Here is a 19,929-nt window from a genome sequence, read left to right on the forward strand (position 1 = left end):
GGAACAAAGCTGGTCTACTTGAGAGTGACCCCCGGCCTGACACAATTGGTCCACCCAGGGGGTTGTAAAGATCTTTGTGTATATTTGGAAGTGTATGTAGTATTGGAACAATCGGATGATCAACAACAAGATATTCAGACAGTTTCCTGTCAGTTACTCCATCAATAAAGGAGTCATTGACAAGGAGCTGTAGTTCTTTCAAAAATCTCTGTGTAGGGTTAGTGGACAATTTCTCATAGACCTGACTGTCTGACAATTGAGTTCTAATCTCCTCTTAATATTTAGAAGTATCCATGACAATGATCGCACCACCTTTATCGGCTGGTTTGATTGTTATCAATGGATTCTCCCTCAAAGTTCTCAGTTCTTTTTTCTCCTCAATAGACATATTAAAGTTGCGTTGTTTAGGACAATCATCTGTCAGTCTTCTCTGGATTCTGGGGACGGCAGGAATAATTATCTACAATAAGTTTGTTTTCTTGTTTCAAGTGTTTTCTGCTTTTTGCTTCTCTGTGATTGGATGGGAGCAGACCTGTGGGGGAGGGGGGTATAAAACACATGAGCCGGTCACTCCCTGTTGAGACCTGTAGAGGCGCGCACGGGTGTGACACAAATCTCCTGCACGTTCTCTCCTCTCCCTCCACACTGCAGACTCTCTCCTGACACTTTATATGATATAAAGGATGATATTCACCGGTGAGAGACGCAGATTCCTTTCCACTCGATGAAAGTGACTTCCCTGCACCCTAGGATTGTCATCTGAGATCATCCAAGATCCACCGCAGACGATCCAGGAACGGTGAGTGCAAACTGCTGCTATAATGCCAAGAATACATTATTTATCTTCTCTATACATTGTCTCTGTATACAGTATATACCAGAGAGCACCACCGTATACAGCGTCTGCAGAGAGCACCCCCATATACAGTGTCTGCAGAGAGTGCCTCCATATACATGCCCGCAGAGTGCCCACACTGTGCCTGATCCCCTCCACATACGGCCATACTGTGTCCACACGGTACCAGATCCCCTCCACATACGGCCGTACTGTTCCCCCCAGGTACCAGAACCCCTCCACATACGGCCGTACTGTGTCCACACGGTACCAGATCCCCTCCACATACGGCCGTACTGTGTCCACACGGTGCCAGATCCTCTCCACATACGGCCGTACTGTGTCCACACGGTACCAGATCCCCTCCACATACGGCCGTACTGTTCCCCCCAGGTACCAGATCCCCTCCACATATGGCCGTACTGTGTCCACATGGTGCCAGATCCTCTCCACATACGGCCGTACTGTGTCCACACGGTACCAGATCCCCTCCACATACGGCCGTACTGTGTCCACACGGTACCAGATCCCCTCCACATTCGGCCGTACTGTGTCCACACGGTACCAGATCCTCACCACATACGGCCGTACTGTGCCCACACGGTGCCAGATCCTCTCCACATACGGCCGTACTGTGTCCACACGGTACCAGATCCCCTCCACATATGGCCGTACTGTGTCCACACGGTGCCAGATCCTCTCCACATACGGCCGTACTGTGTCCACACGGTACCAGATCCCCTCCACATACGGCCGTACTGTTCCCCCCAGGTACCAGATCCCCTCCACATATGGCCGTACTGTGTCCACATGGTGCCAGATCCTCTCCACATACGGCCGTACTGTGTCCACACGGTACCAGATCCGCTCCACATACGGCCGTACTGTGTCCACACGGTACCAGATCCCCTCCACATTCGGCCGTACTGTGTCCACACGGTACCAGATCCTCACCACATACGGCCGTACTGTGCCCACACGGTGCCAGATCCTCTCCACATACGGCCGTACTGTGTCCACACGGTACCAGATCCCCTCCACATACGGCCGTACTGTGCCCACACGGTGCCAGATCCTCTCCACATACGGCCGTACTGTGTCCACACGGTACCAGATCCCCTCCACATATGGCCGTACTGTGTCCACACGGTGCCAGATCCTCTCCACATACGGCCGTACTGTGTCCACACGGTACCAGATCCCCTCCACATACGGCCGTACTGTTCCCCCCAGGTACCAGATCCCCTCCACATATGGCCGTACTGTGTCCACATGGTGCCAGATCCTCTCCACATACGGCCGTACTGTGTCCACACGGTACCAGATCCGCTCCACATACGGCCGTACTGTGTCCACACGGTACCAGATCCCCTCCACATTCGGCCGTACTGTGTCCACACGGTACCAGATCCTCACCACATACGGCCGTACTGTGCCCACACGGTGCCAGATCCTCTCCACATACGGCCGTACTGTGTCCACACGGTACCAGATCCCCTCCACATACGGCCATACTGTGTCCACACGGTACCAGATCCCCGCCACCAGATTCCCTCTACGTACGGCCGTACTGTGCCCACACGGTACCATATCCCCTCCACATACGGCTGTACTGTGTCCACACGGTGCCAGATCCTCTCCACATACGGCCGTACTGTGTCCACACGGTGCCAGATCCTCTCCACATACGGCTGTACTGTGTCCACACGGTACCAGATCCTCTCCACATACGGCCATACTGTGTCCACATGGTACCAGATCCCCTCCACATACGGCTGTACTGTGTCCACACGGTGCCAGATCCTCTCCACATACGGCTGTACTGTGTCCACACGGTGCCAGATCCCGAACACAATAAATCAATGAAACAATGATATATCTGAACACCACTAATATAACCAAAGGTTTCTCCAAATTCATCACCAAATGCAACTTTTAGTGACTCCTGCAGTCTCAGCATTATTCACCCCTTACATCACTATACAAACAAGTAGATTACAAGATACAGCGGGGAGCATAGGAGCACCGGCTGCACTACCTGGATGTGCCAGGAGAGGTGGTCACCGGCTGTGACCAGGTTCCTGAGATGTGGTGGCAGCCGGCACTGAGAAATTGGGTTGCACAGTAGTAAGAATAACAAACACTGAAGGCCTCCATATCTGAAATTGATTAGCGGTATGTCTGGAGGAGAAAGGAAACGCTGAAAAGAAAACCCTGCATACAGTGAAGCATGGTGGGGGCTCAGTGATAGCTACAGAGAAGCACGGCGGGGGCTCAGTGATATCTACAGTGAAGCACGGCGGAGGCTCGGTGATATCTACAGTGAAGCACGGCGGGGGCTCGGTGATATCTACAGTGAAGCACGGTTGGGGATTGGTGATGTCTATAGTGAATCATGGCGGGGGCTCGGTGATGTCTATGGTGAAGCATGGTGGGGGCTCGGTGATGTCTACAGTGAAGCATGGTGGGGGCTAGGTGAAATCTACTGTGAAGCATGGTGGAGGCTCAGTGATATCTACAGTAAAACACGACGGGGGCTCAGTGATATTTACAGTGAAGCACGAGGGGGGCTCAGTGATATCTACAGTGAAGCATGGCAGGGGCTCCTTGATATCTACAGTGAAGCACGGCGAGAGCTTGGTGATATCTACTGTGATTCACGGCGGGGGTCGGTGATGTGTACAGTGAAGCATAGGGGGGGCTCTATGAAATCTACAGTGAAACACGGCGGGGGCTTGGTGATATCTACAGTGAAGCACAATAGGAGGTCGGTGATATCTACAGTGAAGCATGGCAGGGGCTTGGTCATATCTACAGTGAAGCACGTTGAGAGGTCGGTGATGTGTACAGTGATGCATGGCGAGGGCTCATTGATATTTACAGCGGAAGCTTGGAGATATCTACAGTGAAGCACGGTGGAAGGTCGGTGATATGTACTGTGAAGCACGGCGGGGGCTTGCTGATATATATAGTAAAGCACGGTGGGGGCTTGGTAATGTATATAGTGAAGCACAACGATGCCCATTGCACCCCTAAAATGCTGCCAGAAGCTGGTGTCTGGCGATGCATCAGGTCTGAAGCAGGTTATAACAGCCAGAAAGTTCTATAAGCAAACATATTGATCATGATGGGGTGAATAATCTGAGACTGCAGGAGTCAGTAATAAGTGTCATTTTGCACAGAATTTGTAGAAACCATTTGTTATATTAGTTGTGATCACACATTTTTCTGACTCTTTACCATAAGACACACCCTAGGTTTAGACAGCAGAAAACAAATTCCTATTAATTAAAACTTCCCTGGTGGTAAAGTAAGGGGTCATTACCACCAATTGTAATGTACTAGGGTAGAATACGGAGGTAAGAAATCTATTGTTATTGTCATTCTGTAGTGTGTATAATACAGACACTGCTCTGCTACATGCACATAGTGACAAACACAGCTCTACTACATGCACATAGACACATACACAGCTCTGCTACACGAACATATAGACACCCCGCTCTCCTGCATGCACATATGTACACATACTTTACATTACCACATTTTGCAGTTCCTTTATCAGAATCTGACTGGAGGCTGCAACAACTGAAGGACCCTCCACATAGTTAACTCTAGGACCTTCTCTGTGATCAGTCACACAACATGAAAGTTCCTGGAGGTAAACAGTGAGAAGGTCCTTCAGCTGCTCGGCTCCTGCAGCCTCCGTCCATTCAGGTCCCAGCCACTTCCTCTCCTGCTCTGCACCGATCACATAGATGAGTGTGCGGCAGGAGGATGGATGGAGGGCAGATCTCTAATCAGAGAGGACACAATCAGTGTTCTTTTCCATCACAGGACGCTGCCCCCAGACTATAAAGTTTTGCTTATTAAAAAGTGTATTATTGTCTGAAAAACAGGATACAGCAGTTGCGGGTCCCTTCCTCTTGTTGCACAGCTTCTAGCTTCCCAGTTGCAGAAGAAAGTTCACAGTGAAGATTACATGGGATAACAAGCCTTTTACTTCTCAGAACATAAGATAAAATATGCACAGTCATACCGCACTGTACCAGGAAGAGAAACCAAGCAGGAAGTACAAAAGACTTTTTCACAATACAGTGAGTAAGGAAACATTACACAACATCGCCATCTACTGTTAGATCAGCATAAAGTCCTCCTTCACACAAAGAAGTCCTCATCTGTTGCATATACCAACACCCTTTCTTAACAGTAAGGACTTATTCAGTTATGCCTCCTTTCTTCATTAGTCTCGATTGTCTTTCAGCATTCAATGCCTTTGTTATATCTGCTATCATATCTTCAGTTGGTCAATATTCTAATTTCAGGATTCCTTGTTCCTGGTGATCCCTCAAGAAATGATACTTCACATCAATGTGCTTGGTTCTTGGGTTAACCTTTTCCATCTGAGCAAGAACAAGACATCCTTGATTGTCCTCATTTATTTTTGTTGGTTCCATCTGTGGTTGTCCTAGGTCTGTTGGCAATTGCCTTAACCATAGACTTCTTGACTCGCATGTGCTGCTGCAACATATTCTGCTTCTGTTGACGACAGCGTTACTATAGACTGCTTTTTACTAGTCCAACTAATTGGTCCGCCTGAGAGAAAGAAAAGATAGCCACTGGTAGGTTTCCTGTCAGTTGGATCTCCAGCCCAGTCTGCATCAATGTATCCAGTTAAAGTGCATTTATCACTTGTAGGTAGTTTCAGATTAACATTGCTAGTTCCTTTCAAATAACATATTACTCTCTTCACGGCATTCCAATCCTTTTTATTTGGGTTTGACACTTTTCTACTCAGAATTCCTACTGCTGCTGCGATGTCCGGCCTTGTAACAGCTGCTAGATACAGTCATTTTCCCTTTGCCGTTCTGTACTCTTCATTATTTGGTAACACATTTTGCTCGCTATTCATCTCTTTACGACAACTGGTTTCCTTTGGAGACTTTACTGTTTTTGCATCCTTCAATCCAAATGTTTCGATTATGTCTTGAATCATGTGATTTTGATTAATTACGAAACTTCCATCTTCTCTTTTTATCTGTATTCCAACGTACTGTTTCACATTTCCCAAGATTTTGATCTTGAAGTGTTGATTCAGAATTCTTAGTATGTCCTCTTTATCTCTTTCTTTTTCAAAACAAACTACAATATCATCAACATATATGAGTACATAGATCCATCTGTCCATCAGTCTTTTTGTGTATAGGCAAGGATCAGCTTTGCTTCTTTGAAATTTTTCATTTGTGAGCACTTCTGTGATTTTATCAGTTCACGCTTTAGCAGCTTGTTTTAAACCGTATCTACTTTTCTGTAGTTTACAAACTATGTTCGGGTTACTTTTATCCTTGAATCCTGGAGGTTTTTCCATGTAAATATCTTCTGTTAAATGTCCATTCAAAAATGCTGTCTTTACGTCCAGATGCTTCAACTCCATTTGTTTCATTGCTGCAACTGCAAACAAAGTTCTTATTGTAGTATGTTTGACAACTGGAGCAAATGTTTCATCATAGTCTTCTCCATATTTTTGAGAATAACCTTTAGCTACGAGTCTTGCTCGGTATCGTTCTGCTGTGCCATCTGTTTGGTATTTTACTTTAAAAACCCATTTACATCCTATAGCTTTTCTTCCTTCTGGTAATTCTATCAGTGTCCATGTCTTTGAGTCATGCATGGATTTTATTTCAGTTTCTGTGACTTTTATCCATTTATTAGCTTCTTCTTCAGGAAGTCGAGATATGACTTCCCAAGAGGTAGGCTCATAGATTTTGCTTGTACTTGCCTTGCATGAAAGATGTATTTGTGGTTTTCCTTTGTTTTCTCTTATTGAACGTCTTGGTTCTGTGTCTGTTTGTAGTTGTATCTCTTCACTTTCAGTATTCTGTTTTTCATTAATTTTAACTTCTTTTTCATCAGATGTTCTTTCGGTTATATCACTGCAGTTTTTCTTATTTTTTTGTTTCTAGTGAAATCATAGTGTCTTCATTTAGATCCTCAATGAATGTCACACTGTTACTCACCGTTAACTCTGTCTGTTTTGGGATCTAGGATTCTATATCCTTTGCAATTTTCACTATATCCAACAAATATTCCTTCTATGGATCTGTTTTGAAGTTTGGAACGTTTTTCTGTTGGAATAAATACAAACACTTTACATCCAAAAACTCTTAAATGAGTCACACTTGGTTTCTTACCCTGCCACAGTTCATATGGGGTTTTGTTCAGTTTTCTAGAAAAAAGTCGGTTTTGTAGGTAAGTGGCTGTCATTGCTGCTTCACTCTAATATTTGTCCGGTAGTTTGTAATCCGTTAGCATACATCTTACCATTTCAGTCAGAGTTCTGTTTTTCCCTTTCTGCTACCATTTTGTTCAGGTGTGTATGGAACAGTCTTTTGATGCTCTATACCCTTTTGTCTTAAGTAGTTTTCTATTTTGTGTCCTGTGAATTCACCTGCATTATCACCTCTAATGACAGTTGGCTTCCTCTGAAACTTGTTATTCGATTTTGTGACGTATTCTACTAATTTATTGAAAACTTCACTTTTGTTCTTGATCAGGTATGTGACTGTGTATCTTGAGTAGTCATCTATAAAAGTCACTATATATCTATTGCCTCCTGATATAGTCACTTTCATTGGTCTACATAGGTCAGTATGCACCAAATCAAGTGGTCTGGTGCTTTTCATCTCACTTTCTTTAGGTATAGATATTCTTGTAGCTTTAGATTTTATACAGCATTCACATCTTACGGTAATTGAGCAATCAGATATCAATAGGTCTTATGTCATTTCTTTCTTTTGTAGCTCCATTATACTTTCAGGATGTCTGTGTCCTAGACGTCTATGCCACATGTGAATACAATTCTTGTGATCATGTGTACACAACTTCATCTGTTCCTTTAATGTGTCTAGATGATGTAATTGTTCATCTGCCTTGACATTGGTTATTATCTTATTTCCCGCTAGGATTGTACGTTCATCATCTTTCAATTTTACAGTAAAGGCCCTGTCACATACACAGATAAATCTTTGACAGATCTGTGATTGCAGTGAAATCATGGACATATTGTTCTATTTGTACACAGCCACAAACCTGGCACTGATTGTCCACAATTTCACTGCAACCACAGATCTGCCGCAGATTTATCTTTGTGTGTGACAGGGCCTTAAGTCCTTTAGCTGTTAGATGTGTTACAGATAACAATCCTCCGTCTAATCCTGTAACATTTAACACATCCAGTTACTTTGCTCCCATCTGCAAGATAAATGGCTTCCGTCTTATTTAAATCAAGTTCAGTAAAGAAACTTTCATTACTTGTCATATGACTTGTTGCTCCTGAGTCGATAAACCAACCTGATGATGATTTCTTATCAGTTACTTTAAATGTGCCATTCCAATTATTTACACAGGAGTCAGAAATTGTGTTTTTCACCTTCGGTGTATTCTCTTTATGGTGTAATTTCTGTTGTTCTGCTTTCCATATAGCACAGTCTTTCTTTATATGTCCCTTTTTCTTACATCTGAAACATTCTCTTTTCTCTTTATTATAGGGTCTCTTTGATTCTGTAGCTTTAAGAGCATTTCCACCATCTTTTTCGATAGAATCATTTGTTTGCTCTTTCCTTCTTTGATATTCATCTAGGAGTTTGGTCTTCACAAACTCTAATGTGATGTCTGCTTTAGGTCTTGTCTCTAGTGCATTTATTAATCCCTTCACGACCGCGGGCAGTAAAATGACGTCCTATTTTAACGTGACTTAACGACCAGGGACGTAATTTTACTGCCTAAAGTTCATTTGATTGCCGTGGCCATAGCAACGGCTTTCAAATGATGTCCCCTGCTGTTTCTTACAGCAGGGGACCTTTGCTTGACCCCAGGGGGGTGGCATCCTCACCCCCCATCGAAGATCGATGTGATTGGCTGTTCAAATCTGAACCGCCAACCACATCGTTCGCACTAATTTCGGCAAAAATAATGCCTGAATTAGTGCGATACTGTGAGATCCGGCTATGAGGGGCTGAATCAGCTTCACCACATCATAGCCGGAGCGCTAACATGCCGCCCCCAGCCCCTGCAGCACTGATTGGAGCGATCGTGCTATGACGCGCAATCGCTCCAATCAGTGTGCAGTGGGGCGGTCTGATCTGCAGGTGGCCGCCCTCCCCAGGCCTGTGCTGGCCTGCGAGCCCTCCCCCAACATGTCTGCAGCGTGCACTGGCTGGTACTTGTGGTACCACGCCACCGCTGCAGCCGCCGCCGCTAAGGTCACCGCTCCTGCTGCAGTGAGTACTGTGCTCACCTTGCAGCCCGTGCGCGCTCCCGCGATGCCCCCTGCGCGCTCCCGTGATGGCCCCTGCCCGTGCCCCCCTGCGATCTGCCCCCCCCACGCCCCGATCTGCCCCCCCGACATCCCGATCTGCTACCCCCGCGATCTGACTGCCTCCCCCATTATCTCTATTCTGCTTCTGCAGCTCCTTCTCCGGTATCCCCCTCCCCCTCTGCTCCCCCCCCTCCCCCTCTGCTCTCCCCCGACGTCCTCTTACCTGTCTTCACCGGGTCGTCCGAGGTCTTCACTGGCCCGATCACATCTGCCTCCATCGTTGGGTCCTTCCTGGGTATTCTGCAGAGCTGTCCAACTTCCTGCCTGCTGCTCCTGTAAAGCCGTCCATCTCACTTGCCTTCTGTTCCTCCTGCAGTTCTTCTGGTCAGTGATCCTCCTGCTAATCCTCTGGGTACTTTGAGTATAACTTTTTTTTTTTTTCTTTCTGTATCCCCTGTCCATTTTTACACCTCATCCGTCCGTGCGTCCCGCCGAGCGCTGATCAAGGATGCAGATAACGTATCTGCATCCGTGATCCGTTTTTGGAGGGACTTTTTTTTCTCGTATCCCCGACGCTTTTAGTATCGCATCCGTCCGTGCGTCCCGCCGAGCGCTTGTCAGGGATGCACATAACGTATCTGCATCCATGGTCAGTTTTCGGCGGGACTTTTTTTTCCCTATCTCCGACGCTTTTTGTATCTCATCCGACCGTGCGTCCTGCAGCGGCCGATTAGTTCACCGCGTCTGTGCGTTTGAAAAGTCAAATGGCGTTCCTTCTCTTGTGAGCCCCGCCATGCGCCCAAAAAATTACTTTCCACCACATATGAGGTATGTGCGTACTCAGGAAAAATTGCACAATACGTTTTATGGTGCAGTTTTTCCTGATACCGTTGTAAAAAAAAAAAAAAAGCTACCTGATTGATGCAAAAATTTTGGGGTAAAAAAAAAAAAAATAATTTTCACGGTTCAACGTTATAAACTTCTGTGGAGCCCCTGGGGGTAGAAGGGGCTCACCAAACATCTAGATAAATTCCTTGAGGGGTCTAGTTCCAAAATGGGGTTATTTGTGGGGGAGCTCCACTGTTTAGGCACCATAGGGGGTCTCCAAACGTGACATGGCGTCTGCTAATGATTCCAACCAATTTTGCTGTCAAATGGTGCTCCTTCTTTTCTGATCCCCACCATGCGCCCAAACAATTACTTTCCACCACATGTGAGGTATCTGCGTACTCAGGAGAAGTTGCACAATACGTTTTATGGTGCATTTTTTCCCTGATACCCTTGTGAAAAAAAGCTACCTGGTTCAAGTAACAGGTTTGTGGTGAAAAAAATAAAATTGTATTCATGGCTCAACATTATGAACTTCTGTGGAGCCCCTTGGGGCTCACTAAATATCTAGATAAACTCCTTGAGGGGTCTCGTTTCCAAAATGGGGTCATTTGAGGGGGAGCTCCATTGTTTAGGCACCTCAGGGGGTCTCCAAATGCAACATTACGTCAGCTAATTATTCCAACCAATTTTGCTGTCAAATGGTGCTCCTTCTCTTCTGAGCCCCACCATGCGCCCAAACAATTACTTTCCACCACATATGAGGTATTGTCGTACTCCGGAAAAAATGCACTATAAATTTAATGGTGCATTTTTTCCTGATACCCTTGTGAAAAAAAAAGCTACCTAGTTGAAGCAAGTTTTGTGGTAAAAAAATTTTTTTTTTCTTTTTACGGCTCAACATTATAAACTTCTGTGAAGCCCCCAGGTGTTCAAAGTGCTCACCAAACATCTCGAAAAAGTATTTGAGGGCTCTAGCTTCCAAAATGAGGTCACTTGTGGGGTAGCTCCATTGTTTAGGTACCTCAGGGGGTCTTCAAACCCGACATGGCGTCCGCTAATGAGTGCAGCTAATTTTGCACTCAAAAATTCAAATGGCGCTCCTTGCCTTCCGAGCCCTGCCGTGTGCCCAAACATTTGATTTCCACCACATATGAGGTATCTGCATACTCTGGAAAAAATGCACCATAAAATGTATTGTGCATTTTCTCCTGATACCCTTGTGGAAAAAAAGCTACCTAGTTGAAGCAACAGTTTTGTGGTAAAATTTTTTTTTTTTTTTTTCACGGCTCAACGTTATAAACTTCTGTGAAGCCTCCAGAGGTTCAAAGTGCTCACCAAACATCTAGAAAAATTATTTGAGGGCTCTAGTTTCCAAAAAGGGGTGACTTGTGGGGTAGCTCCATTGTTTAGGCACCTCAGGGGGTCTTCAAACCCGACATGGCGTCTGCTAATGAGTCCAGCTAATTTTGTGTTCAAAAATTCAAATGGTGCTCCTTCCCTTTCGACCTCTGTCGTGCGCCCAAACAATTGATTTTTACCACATATGGGGTATCAGCGTGCTCAGGAGAAAATGCACAATAAATTGTATGGTGCACTTTCTCTTTTGTCCCTTTTGAAAATGAAAATGTTATGGCTAAAGTAACATTTTTGTGTTAAAAAGTAAAATTTTGCTTTAGTTCCTGTGAAGCATCTAAAGGGTTAATAAACTTCTTGGATGTGTTTTGAGTGAGGGGTGCAGATTTTAGAATGGGGTCACTTTTGGCTATTTTCTGTCACCTCGGCCTCTCAAAGTCACTTCAAATGTGATGTGGTCCCTAAAAAAAATATTTTGTAAATTTTGTTGGAAAAATGAGAAATTGCTGATAAACTTTGACCCTTCTAACAAAAAAAAAATTTTGTTTTGAAAATTACGCTGATGTAAAGTAGACAAGTGGGAAATTATATTTAGTAACTATTTTGTGTGACATATCTCTCAGATTTATGGGCATACATTTTCAAAGTTTGAAAATTGCGAAATTTTCAAAATTTTGGCCAAATTTCCGAAATTTTCACAAATAAACGCAAAAAATATCGGCCTAAATTTACCACTGACATGAAGTACAATATGTCACGAAAAAACAATGTCAGAATCGCCAGGATCCGTTGAAGGGTTCCAGAGTTATAACCTGTCAAAGTGACACTGGTCAGAATTGCAAAAAATGGCCCGGTCATTAGGGTGTTTTAGTGGCCGGGGGTGAAGGGGTTAAAGCAGTGTATGAATCCGGTAAACTGCACAATAATATTGCTGCTATGTGACTATCCTTAATATCTTCACCAATTGATCTCAGCTGTGATATCACTTCCATCACAGAGAATATATGCTCCTGCATGTCATGGTCTGCACTCAGTCTTATACTGTAAAGCTTTCTTAGCAGAAATAACTTGTGATTTAAGCTGGATCTTTCATGTAGCTTTCTTAATGCCTCCCACATTCCCTGTGCTGTATCCTCATTCCTTATGTGGATTAATTGAGCATCTTCCACTAATAGGCTGATAGTAGCTGTTGCTGGCCTATTTTTCATATCCCATGTCTGATTATTATCATTGGGTCTAGCTGTAGTAATTACTTCCCATAAATCATCTTTAGGCAATAACATCTCTACTTTGAACTTCCATAACTGATAGTTCTCATTGTTCAGCTTAGGTACTGTGAGTTTTAGCTCTGTGCATCTTTAACTTGTCTGACTTGTTTGGAGAGAATTGTACTGAAGAATTCTTCTGCATTCACAAGGGTCTTGCTGGGCTTTCTGGTGTCCAGGGTGCCTAGGAACTTAGGTGCCTGGGATCTTTGGTGCCTAGGATCCTGGGCCCATAACCTGTTGCACAGCTTCTAGCTTCCCAGTTGCAGAAGAAACTTCCCAGAGCAGATTACATGAAATAACAAGCTTTTTACTTCTCAGAACAGAAGGTAAATATATGCACAGACATACAACACTGCACTAGGAAGAGAAACAAGCAGGAAGTACAAAATACTTTTTTACAATACAGTGAGTAAGGAAACTTTACACAACATCACCATCTACTGTTAGATCAGCATAAAGTCCTCCTTCACACAAACAATGAAGTTCTCAACTGTTGCATATACCAACACCTCTGTCCATGATGGAGATCCACAGTGAGGCCAACCCTTATGTCTGCTATTTCATTAATTGGTCATTTAATGTGTCATCCCCACAGGACACATCCTGGACCCGAGCATGAGCCTCTAAAGGTCTGAAGATGAACAATCCACTGGTGATGGCCAATGTAGAGAGGAGTCTGTAGTACATCATTAACTGGTCTGATCAAGATCAATAAGCTCCTATGGCCGATTCCAATCACTCAGAAAATAGGAATCGAGTCCAGCACAACATGAGGGGGACAGATGATATCATTGGAAGAATCAGAGACCTGTTCCGTAACAGCCGGTGTCAGCTCAACCTCCTGCAGGAGACAATCCAGAGTGAGATCTCCAGATACAAAGAGCGGATGTCCAGCTCAGTCTCTGATCTGATCCAGGAGCTGGAGGAGCTGCGTAAATCTAATGTACCACTGACAGCACTGCAGGAGATGGAATCTGATGGTGGTACAGGTGCAGGCCTAGAGAGGCGCCTCCGTGCAGTTCAGACTGTGGACATGGGTCTGATAACTGCAATGTTACACTCCTGGCTATCTAAGATGATCACCGGTATATTGATAAGAATCAACAGGCACGAATTTACTGACCTGTCACTGAACATCAACACAGCTGAGAACCACGTCTACATATCTGACGACATGAAAACTGCAGCCTGGTCACACGGAGACCTGAAGCGTCCGAACTTCGCGGAGCGGTTCTGTCAATCTCAGGTGCTCAGCCACACAGGGGTTTCTACAAAGCATTGTTACTGGGAGGTGGACACAAGCGACACGGGGGCCTGGAGGGTGGGGATGAGCTACGCCAGTGTGGTTAGGAAAAGCTGGGAGGGGTCTGTAGGGAACAATGACCGATCTTGGGCTCTGTGCCGGTGGATCGACAACATGGAGTATGCAGCCATACATAACAGGGCAACCACCCCGATACCCGACAACATCTCCACTCAGAGGTTTGGGATCTATCTAGATTATGACAATGGGCAGCTCTCCTTCTATGCACTGAGTGACCGCGTCATACACTTACACACTTTCTACGCCAATTTCACTGAGCCACTCCATGCCGCCATCTATGTCTGGGACAAAGGGTGTCCTAACGGCTGCTGGGTGCGGATCCGGAGCTACGAGGTGAAATGAAAGATGCGAATAATGGAGAGAACCATCAAGTAATGTGCCCGACTCAGAGACACCTTCATATTAGTCATTACATCAATAACAAGCCTACAACCTACAATAGCCCTCAGTCCAGTAGACCACTGCGCAACCAGCTCTGTCCTCACCTATTGTACCATCACCCATTCCCTGTAGACTGAGTCCTCGCGGGCAGGGTCCTCTCTCCTCCTATACCAGTCTGTTATGTACTGTTAATGATTGTTGTACGTATACCCTTTCACTTGTAAAGCGCCATGGAATAAATGGCGCTATAATAATAAATAATAATAAAAATAATAATAATAATAACATCCCACCGCAGAGAGGAGACGAGGAGCAACTGGACTATACTAAGAACTGATGGGAGATTGGAAAAGTAAAAAGGCGCGGAAGGTCCAATAAAAAATATGGATATAATGTTCTGTTGAATAGAAATCCTACAATATCAAGTGTGTCCTGAGTATATTCTGTATAATCTACACAACACAGGAAAGGGATAAAACAAGACATACACAAACTAGGGTCTGCCTGCAGCCACCACTAGGGGGAGCTCCCTGTATACAGAGATACATAATAAGATCCTGTCTGCAGTCACCACTAGAGGGAGCTCCCTGTATACAGACATACATGATAAGATCCTGTCTGCAGCCACCACTAGAGGGAGCTCCCTGTATACAGAGGTACATGATAAGATCCTGTCTGCAGCCACCACTAGGGGGAGCTCCCTGTATACAGAGATACATGATAAGATCCTGTCTACAGCCACCACTAGGGGGAGCTCCCTGTATACAGAGATACATGATAAGATCCTGTCTGCAGCCACCACTAGGGGTAGCTCCCTGTATACAGAGATACATGATAAGGGCCTGTCTGCAGCCACCACTACGGGGAGCTCCCTGTATACAGAGATACATAATAAGATCCTGCCTGCAGCCACCACTAGGGGAAGCTCCCTGTATACAGAGATACATGATAAGATCCTGTCTGCAGTCACCACTAGGGGGAGCTCCCTGTATACAGAAATACATGATAAGATTCTGTCTGCAGTCACCACTAGGGGGAGCTCCCTGTATACAGAGATACATGATAAGATCCTGTCTGCAGCCACCACTAGGGGGAGCTCCCTGTATATAGAGAAACAGGCCAAGATCCTGCCTGCAGCCACCACTAGGGGGAGCTCCCTGTATACAGAGATACATGATAAGATTCTGTCTGCAGCCACCACTAGGGGGAGCTGCCTGTATACAGAGATACATGATAAGATCCTGTCTGTAGCCACCACTAGGGGAGCTCCCTGTATACAGATATACATGATAAGATCCTGCCTGCAGTCACCTCTAGGGGGAGCTCCCTGTATACAGAGATACATGATAAGATCCTGTCTGCAGCCACCACTAGGGGGAGCTCCCTGTATACAGAGATACATGATAAGCTCCTGTCTGCAGCCACCACTAGGGGGAGCTCCCTGTATACAGAGATACATGATAAGATCCTGTCTGTAGTCACCACTAGGGGGAGCTCCCTGTATACAGAGATACATGATAAGATCCTGTCTGCAGCCACCACTAGGGGGAGCTCCCTGTATACAGAGATACATGATAAGATCCTGTCTGCAGTCACCACTAGGGGGAGCTCCCTGTATACAGAGATACAGGATAAGATTCTGTCTGCAGCCACCACTAGGGGGAGCTCCCTGTATACAGAGATACAGGATAAGATCCTGTCTGCAGCCACCACTAGGGGGAGCTCCCTGTATACAGAGATACATGATAAGATCCTGTCTGCAGCCACCACTAGGGGGAGCTCCCTGTATACAGAGATATATGATAAGATCCTGTCTGCAGCCACCACTAGGGGGAGCTCCCTGTATACAGAGATACATGATAAGATCCTGTCTGCAGCCACCACTAGGGGGAGCTCCCTGTATACAGAGATACATAGGATCCTGTCTGCAGCCTCCACTAGAGGGAGCTCCCTGTATAGAGATACATGATAAGATCCTGTCTGCAGCCACCACTAGGGGGAGCTCCCTGTATAGAGAGATACATGATAAGATTCTGTCTGCAGTCACCACTAGGGGGAGCTCCCTGTATACAGAGATACATGATAAGATCCTGTCTGCAGCCACCACTAGGGGGAGCTCCCTGTATACAGAGATACATGATAAGATCCTGTCTGCAGTCACCACTAGGGGGAGCTCCCTGTATACAGAGATACATGATAAGATCCTGTCTGCAGCCACCACTAGGGGGAGCTCCCTGTATACAGAGATACATGATAAGATCCTGTCTGCAGCCACCACTAGGGGGAGCTCCCTGTATACAGAGATACATGATAAGATCCTGCCTGCAGCCACCACTAGGGGGAGCTCCCTGTATACAGAGATACATGATAAGATCCTGTCTGCAGTCACCAGTAGAGGGAGCTCCCTGTATATAGAGATACATGATAAGATTCTGTCTGCAGCCACCACTAGGGGGAGCTCCCTGTATATAGAGATACATGATAAGATCCTGTCTGCAGCCACCACTAGAGGGAGCTCCCTGTATATAGAGATACATGATAAGATTCTGTCTGCAGCCACCACTAGAGGGAGCTCCCTGTATATAGAGATACATGATAAGATTCTGTCTGCAGCCACCACTAGGGGGAACTCTCTGTATACAGAGATACATGATAAGATCCTGTCTGCAGCCACCACTAGGGGGAACTCTCTGTATATAGAGATACATGATAAGATTCTGTCTGCAGCCACCACTAGAGGGAGCTCCCTGTATATAGAGATACATGATAAGATTCTGTCTGCAGCCACCACTAGGGGAAGCTCCCTGTATACAGAGATACATGATAAGATTCTGTCTGCAGCCACCACTAGGGGGAACTCTCTGTATACAGAGATACATGATAAGATCCTGTCTGCAGCCACCACTAGGGGGAACTCTCTGTATATAGAGATACATGATAAGATTCTGTCTGCAGCCACCACTAGAGGGAGCTCCCTGTATATAGAGATACATGATAAGATTCTGTCTGCAGCCACCACTAGGGGAAGCTCCCTGTATACAGAGATACATGATAAGATTCTGTCTGCAGCCACCACTAGGGGGAACTCTCTGTATACAGAGATACATGATAAGATCCTGTCTGCAGCCACCACTAGGGGGAACTCTCTGTATATAGAGATACATGATAAGATTCTGTCTGCAGCCACCACTAGGGGGAACTCTCTGTATATAGAGATAAATTATTTAATGCTCACAGGTACGTGCGGGGAGTGGTCCCACTGGGCTGCAGCACACAATACCTAAAGGTGTGAGACTATGGTTTCCTATCAGGTTTTCTCCTCTGATGGTGAGGGTGTTGCGCTGCAGGTAGAAACCAGGTGCCACTCGGAGACTCAAGCTGCGACAGCTGGATACAGGGGTTTGGACACGGACAGTCTCAGATACGGTAGGTGCAGCCGGGACGGCTGATGCGGCAGGCTCGGACAATATGGTACGATGCAGCAGTGGCCGGTATAGCAGGCTTGTCTGATAGGATACAATGTATACAGCATAGGGTGAGACAATTCTGGGTTAAGGCGCACTGGCCCTTTAAAAAAAAAGGTGTGCAAGCCCTAAGATCTCTCCCCGTGGGCCTGTGTGGAGTACACAGTCCCCAAGAGATGGCGTCAGGGACCAAAAATGGAGCAACTGCTGAGCGGCCGTGAGGGCGAGTGTGCCGGCTTCCCTGCTGTTACGGGAGCAGGACCATGCCGATATCGCTAAGGGTACTACAGTATCCCCTTCTTTTCCAGGAATTAGTATACTCTATTGGCTCCCATGACCTCTCCAAAAAGACCTTCCAGTTCACTATGGTTTTACCTTGAACCCTTTTTGCAGAGGGGTGGATTTTACCTCAAAGGTATCTATCACTGACAGGGGAGGCGAGGTGCCTGGATCCAAAAAGTAACGACTCAGGATGAGAGACACATGGAACGAGTTGGGAATATGTAAGGAAGCCGGGAGCTTTATCTTGTAGGACACGTCATTGTTCCAATGGAGCACCTTGAAGTGACCGATAAAGCGGGGGCCCAACTTGTATGATGGCAACTTGAGAAAGACGTATCTGAAAGAGCACCAGACTTGGTCTCCGGGTGGGAACGGAGGAGGGTCTAGCCATCTCTTATCTGCATGACTCCTAATTCGGATGGAGGACTGCTCCAGGGAGGACTTGGTCTCCGCCCATATTTGGAGAAAGTCTTGACAAGGGCATCGGTCATGGCCGCAACTAGGAATTTCAGGGCCTCATACTGGCAAACTTTTCAGGTCCCCTTGAGCCTCTGCCCAGGCTCCACCTCCACCCCTCAAGCTTTCCAGTCCCGCCGCCACTTAGAAAAACACACACACACACACACACATTATATATATATATATATATTATATGCACACACGGTCATGGCAAGGAGTGTTAGCACCCTTGAAGCTGTTCCAGAAAATGAGATATTTTCCTTAGAAAATTAATATACTCTTTACATTGCCCCTCTCCATAACACACCTTCTACGCCGCCTCTTTCAATTATACACCCTCTACACCAACACTTACTATCCCTTCACATACTATCCCCACACACTGCCCCTCTTTATATTATCCTCCCACACACACTGCCCCTCTGTATATTATCCTCCCACAAACACTGCCTCTTTGTATAATATCCTGCTGGTATACATGTCCCCTTCTTGGTATGTATGTCCCCATCCTGGGCTCTCCCTGGTATGTATGCGCCCCTCCTTGGCCCATCCTGGTTTATTTGTCCCCACCTTAGCATATATGTCCTCCTCCTGGTATATATGTCTTCTTCCAGGGCCGCTCCTGGTATATAGAGCTCTGGCAAAAATTAAGAGACCACTGCAAAATTGTCAGTGTTTCTGATTGTTCTCTTTTTAGCTATATTTGAGTGAAATGTGAATAGTTCTTTTATTCTATAATCTACTGACGACGTCTCCGAATTTCCAAGCAATAAATTCTGCATTTATTTTCTGAAAATGAGAAATGGTGAAAATAACAGAACAATGCACAAATAATGCAAAGAAAACAAGTTCATCATCATTTACACAACAATATAATAATGTTTTACCTCAGGAAGATTCAGAAATCAATATTCTGTGGAATAACCATGATTATTAATCCCAGATTTCACGCGTCTTGGCCACTTTCCACCAGTCTTCACACTGCTTTTGGGTGACCTTATGCCACTCCTGGTGCTATAATGTAAGCAGTTCTTCTTTGATTGCTTGTGACTATCATCTTCCTCTTGATTACATTCCAGAGGTTTTCAATGAGGTTCAGGTCTGGAGATTTGGCTGGCCATGACAGGGTTTTGATGTGGTGGTCCTTCATCCACACATTGATTGACCTAGCTGTGTGGCATGGCGCATTGTTCTGCTGGAAAAACCAGTCCTCAGAGTTGAGGAACATTGCCTGAGCAGAAGGAAGCAGCTGTTCTTCCAGGATAACCTTGTATGCAGCTTGATTCATACGTCCTTCAGAAAGTTTAATTTGCCCAATTCCAGCCTTGCTGAAGCATTCCCAGATCATCACTGATCTTCCACCAAATTTCACAGTAGGTTCAAGACACTGTGGCTTGTCGCCTCTCCAGGTCTCC

At 45.7% G+C, this 19,929-nt stretch overlaps 1 protein-coding gene across 1 annotated transcript; it reads left to right on the forward strand.

Annotated features, from left to right (window-relative positions):
• Positions 1–595: 595 nt before the first annotated feature.
• On the forward strand, positions 596–14,724 carry LOC142300926 (neoverrucotoxin subunit alpha-like). The gene is made up of 2 exons (XM_075341937.1): positions 596–799; positions 13,200–14,724. Exon 2 carries the CDS (start codon positions 13,326–13,328, stop codon positions 14,268–14,270), a length of 945 nt encoding a protein of 314 aa, XP_075198052.1. The 5' UTR covers positions 596–799; positions 13,200–13,325; the 3' UTR covers positions 14,271–14,724.
• Positions 14,725–19,929: the final 5,205 nt, after the last annotated feature.

The sequence above is a fragment of the Anomaloglossus baeobatrachus genome, chromosome 4, assembly GCF_048569485.1.
Source record: "Anomaloglossus baeobatrachus isolate aAnoBae1 chromosome 4, aAnoBae1.hap1, whole genome shotgun sequence".
Classification (NCBI taxonomy): Eukaryota; Metazoa; Chordata; class Amphibia; order Anura; family Aromobatidae; genus Anomaloglossus; species Anomaloglossus baeobatrachus.

Bases quoted from the DNA above. Each gene is read 5' to 3' on its own strand.
- LOC142300926 (XM_075341937.1), top strand. From the start codon at position 13,326: ATGGCCGATTCCAATCACTCAGAAAATAGGAATCGAGTCCAGCACAAC.